The 5,000-nt window shown below is 41.9% G+C and overlaps 1 protein-coding gene across 1 annotated transcript in view; it reads right to left on the bottom strand.

Annotated features, from left to right (window-relative positions):
* Window positions 1-1,138: 1,138 nt before the first annotated feature.
* Window positions 1,139-5,000, bottom strand: part of LOC138058950 (eukaryotic translation initiation factor 3 subunit L-like) — a 46,157-nt gene continuing 42,295 nt past the window's right edge. Inside the window, exons 20-22 of the mRNA XM_068904417.1 lie at window positions 4,484-4,576; window positions 1,913-1,993; window positions 1,139-1,321 (exon numbers count right to left, since the gene is read on the bottom strand). Of these exons, the coding sequence (XP_068760518.1) occupies window positions 1,292-1,321; window positions 1,913-1,993; window positions 4,484-4,576 (204 nt within the window). The 3' untranslated portion in view covers window positions 1,139-1,291. The remainder of the gene's footprint in view (window positions 1,322-1,912; window positions 1,994-4,483; window positions 4,577-5,000) is intronic.

The following is a 5,000-nucleotide window of genomic DNA, read 5'->3' as shown; positions in this document are numbered from 1 at the left end:
AACGCTGTTACCACAGAAAAGGCCAAGGGAATTGCACCACGTGGCCACCAGTATATTTTGCCTCGAGTGAATACGGACAGGTTTAAACGATGTTTTATAAATAGGTGCCTTTTTTAATTTACATAGTTTTTACAGAAATGTAATTTGTAGTGTTAGTTCTTTATTTACTCTTCTATTCTTCTCTATGTAAATTTGAACTTTTTTTGGAAATATTTTTTGCCATTAAAGACCCTTTTACTAGTTCTAAAGAAAATGTAAGCAAACAGTGTCACGCCTCTCAATCCTCCCAACTGAATTCCAGGATAGTTAAGTAGCTTGAAGAAGGTAACCCTCCCCTCCTGACAGCGAGACTTCCAGATTTTACTCTGGCTAAACACCAGACCATTTTACTCGCCGATTTGGGTCGCTTGAGGTATGAATGGGTTAGACAGGTTTTCAATTGAGTGTCGAAAGTAATTAGCGAATTGCTTTGGTTTTGCATTACTTCACTCAGTGATTGGTTCAAAGTTCTCGCGCCATTTTGTCAAACAATCAGAAGTGAAACCAAAACCAATCGTGGCTCGCGCGTGCACATTTTTCCGCGCTTTGTATCGGCTACGTGTAATTACTTCGAGTTTTGATTGGTTTACTGGATTGTCTCCGTCCTTTTTGACTTTTTGACGGCCAAAGCAATTACTTTGGTTTTGGTTTTACGACACTCGATTGAAACTCGCTCTAAAGAAGGAAAACGGCAAGGGTTTGCGATGACGTTTCTCAAAGACGTCACCGTCGTCGATCGCTAAAATCTACTTAAAGAATTTGCCACAAGATATACAATATGAAAGAACTGAACGGGTGACGGGGAGAAGGAACAGGTTTTACGTCCCAATGGTAACCAAACGTCCACCAACTCTGAACCCATTTATGTCTACACATATATATAGTACATTAAAAATCGACAACGAAAGTATGAGAATAAAAATAGATATAAGAATAACAAAAGTATTTCTATCTTTCCTAGGGGACTATAAGATCAACGCTTTGACAGGTAAAAAAATAGACTGATATTAGATGAAGTAAAAATTAATAATTTGCGATAAATAGTGTGATGGAAAACCACCTTCGACTTAACATTACTGCTCTACAAACAACACAATCATAACTTTGTCATAACAACTTTATTCAAGCCAAGACCAGATCGGTCCCGAAAGGATGATTTGTATGAGGTTCTCAACACACATCACAGTTCCAGAGAAAATGAAATTTTCTAAGGAACAGCTTCTCTTGCGTTACTTGCCATTCAGTGATCGTACTACTGCAAAGCCTGAATATTCTTGTTCACCTGCAATTAGGAGAAATCCATTTCTGTTAAGGCTTGGGTTTTGGAAGGGTTTACAATCTATTTCGGGGGTGGAGGAGGGGGGTGTTGCGCCAGAGCAAGACCTTTCTTTACACACTTGATCTTTTAAGAGGTGACAATGCGGGCTAAAAAGGAGATAGGAAGTCGAACACGGAGAAAAGAGAATGAGCAAGACGGTCAGCAAATCAGAATCAGTAGTTATAGCAGGGCCAGGTTACTTTACTTTACTTTACTTTTGTAAGAAAACAGTTGCAGATGTCGCTTTTTCTCAGTTTAGACGCTGGGGAAACATTGATGACACCACAAATGCTCGTAGTGAAACCGCGCATGCAGTGGGAATAGCCTGTGTACAGCCGCTCCTTCCACTCAGAAAAAACCCGAAGGGAGGGGGCTGCTGTAAAGGGGCTACGTGGAAACATTGTTGAGGACAATAAAAAAAGCTTTTCAGTGGGATCTCAAGAGAATTTAGCCACCCCACAGTTGTAATCCCAAAGAAAACCAGTTATCACAATGAAGTTTTTAAGTTTGGCCACTAGTTCCAAAAACCTTAAAAACAAACAACATTTCTCCCACCTCTTCAAACTTGTGAATCTGTCGAATAAAGAAATCTCCATAGCGCCGTTCAACTTTGGTATCAGCAATGTGAATCATGTCCTAAGATGAAATGGATCGGGTAAGAACTCTAACATTCATTCAACAACAGTGCACAAAAAGCTCGAACCAGCGGTCCCGACACAGAAACGACAGTCTACGAACCGGTGCAGCCGGCAGTATCAACACGAAACTGACTCACGCAAGCAAACATGACCACACTCCATTTCTAGCCTCGGTAGAATAATCGAGTTGTCTGAGGGTAAGGATTCATCGAATGGATAGTCAGTGAAATCCATCCCTTGTATACATGTAAGTGATTGGGGCCGAATAATCATATCTGGACGAATCTGCTAGGCCCATAAAGCAGTATTTAAATATCACATTATATGAACTCAGGGAGCTTTAAGCCCTGGCCAAACTATTGAACAAAGTTGGATCCCACATGCAACTGTGACATCGATGGATGTAAATATTGAGGTAGTCGCAAAAACACTATCCAACATTGCTTGACGAATTCAAGTTCAAGTTGGCGCAAAATTTGAAATTTGGCGTAGCATTATGCTACTGGACTTCTTTGAGGACGGAAAGGACGTATTCAAACAAGGGAAAACCAAAGAATGGTTAAGAGAACGTGCAGAAAAGGGTATGTTCTTTGCAAGATACATCCGCGCTTAGGGGATGATGATTATGAACTCGGATCAATTTGCAGGAATTTTAAACGCTATTGAACCAGACATCTCCAAACAGCGATAATGATTAAATAGCCTAAAAGTGTCCCACAGACATGGCCTTGCTTCTTTATACTCGCTAATCAAGATTTTTGGCTCTTCATCAATAACCCTTAAGTCCCCTTGGTCTTTGTCCGCCATCTCTGTTGCAAATGATGCTAGAAGCCTTGGCTTGAAAATAAGATAGCGATTCGTGATTGGCTAGCAGTACGAACGTAACTCGATTCAGGACACGACTTTGTTGGACGAGCGGCAAAACACTGCAACATTGCTGCGTCAAACAGAATTGTTCGTTGTAATGTTTGATCAAAAGCAAACTCTACCCATCATTTTGATGAACAAAAAATGTTGGACGAACATCTTCCAACATGGGCGGCCAAACTGTGGAACAATGTTGGATCGAGCAAAGTTGGAGCCTTCAATCCAACTTTGTTCGAAAGTTTGGCCAGGGCTTTAAAAACGACGACGCACTATAAAAGGGGTCGCTTCACGAACTGCTATTGTTCGAATTCATTCAAGCACAACTGATCAATTATCCAAGATGGTGATCAACGAACAGCAACACAAAGGCGGAAGCCCTAACAGATATTTCTAGCGAGAAAAAAAGGACGGCAAATATCATTTTATGACATATTACGGACACATTGCCATAAGGGACTTTTTTATTGCACAAATTATTACAGAGCTCGGTTGCGTCCACGTTAGGGTTGATTGATTTGCATGTGCCTAAGGCACCAAGCCTTTTCTAGTGCTTCTTCGTGTTTAAATGAGATTGTAAAGTATTAATACTAAAGCCGTGGTTCTGGATTGTGCAACAAACGAAGAAGCCCTCCAAGGTGGTGTAAACGAAATAGAGAGCATCGCACAGAATATTCCTTATCAGCGTCTTCATGACGCGTACTTCTCCTGAGCAGTAGATCACCGCCAAATGTTATTGTCCCCTTGCCCACAGAAGGGAGGAGATTTCACTGTCATGATCAACGTTTGAGAAATCTCTCTAATAATTACTGCAGCCAAGGTTTGGAACAAGATACCATTACGGAGAATGGGAGATCCAACACCTAAGGGAAAGCCGGACCGATTTGTGCCCAAGATGAAGTTGTGCACAGCGGATTCACAACTCCACCTTGCTGTTAACTTCATTGGCTTCAAGACGGCTGTTCTTACGTCATTACAGGCGATGTTGCCGCTCCATTACTGTTTAATGTGTCCATTGGCTACATGTATATAATGAAAACTGTGACTGATGGAACTGGTTCCATCGTATAAACGCGTTCGCCTCATCATTCTGTAGAATCAAAACGGACTATCTGCGCCTTGTTTGTGTGAGCAACCTCCTACGAGACATCAAACACTCACTTTCTCATCAACATTCTGAGAAAGTGTTTGGACATGCCCTACGAATGCTTAGAGGAACCAAGAAGGAGCCATGCACGCAACTGTCTAACCCGTGGCAAGAGGCGTCCAGGCTATCTGGCCTGTGTGAAGGAACAGCTAAGGGATGGAGAGAATGATGGGCGTACGAAACCAATTTCTGCGTTGGCAACGGCAGATCGTCCGTCGTGGGTGAGACTTGTGGTCGCTCATCGTTTGCGCAATGGAATATAAATATGACGATCATGATGGTGTATGCATATATGCATTATCCAATATATTTAAGAGGGTGGCAAAGAAGTGGGGCGGGGCAAGTATCTATCACGCATCACGCTGGTTTTTATCACGCGTCACGGAAACCCCCTTTGCCACCTTCATTTAATGGTCCGGTACATCAGAACGATTCTCATGGATTTTGCAAGATATAAAGAATCGTAGCCTAATTTACCTGATCGATATAGAAATCCACTTCAGATGAAGATTGGAGTTCCCCTTCAAGAGCATCGGTTCCTTTGGTCCACACAAGATTTCTCTGTTTGTGCTGCGAAAGGGAGAGAAAAATCGCTCAATCCAAAGACAGCTGCAATACACTTGTACAAATGACACAATCCGTCACTGAGTGCTGACAGTAGCTTAATGCATGCTTTGGCTATGCATTGAAGAAACCCGCGCCAAATAATTAACCAATCGGGCAACGTTTAGGCGAAACGTCGTAAATGAATTCAACGCAGCCTCTTTTCCCCAAAAGTATAGGGGTGAAAACGATTTTAACAAGATTTACTAGAGACCTGAGGGAAAACTAATTTTTTTGTACGAAAGACGACTATTGGGCTCGCTTTTTTAGTAGCTTGCTCGCAACGACACATGATAGTTGATGTTATTAAATGATGATGACAGTCCAGTGGTATCAAGAGTTAATCAACCAAACTTTATTTACGAGTCTGGGCGTTCTAGCGGTTCACAGC

This window comes from Montipora capricornis, chromosome 8, assembly GCF_036669925.1.
Source record: "Montipora capricornis isolate CH-2021 chromosome 8, ASM3666992v2, whole genome shotgun sequence".
Lineage (NCBI taxonomy): Eukaryota > Metazoa > Cnidaria > Anthozoa > Scleractinia > Acroporidae > Montipora > Montipora capricornis.
Note: the sequence above shows the minus strand (reverse complement) of the source record. Positions and strands in the feature narration are given on the sequence as shown.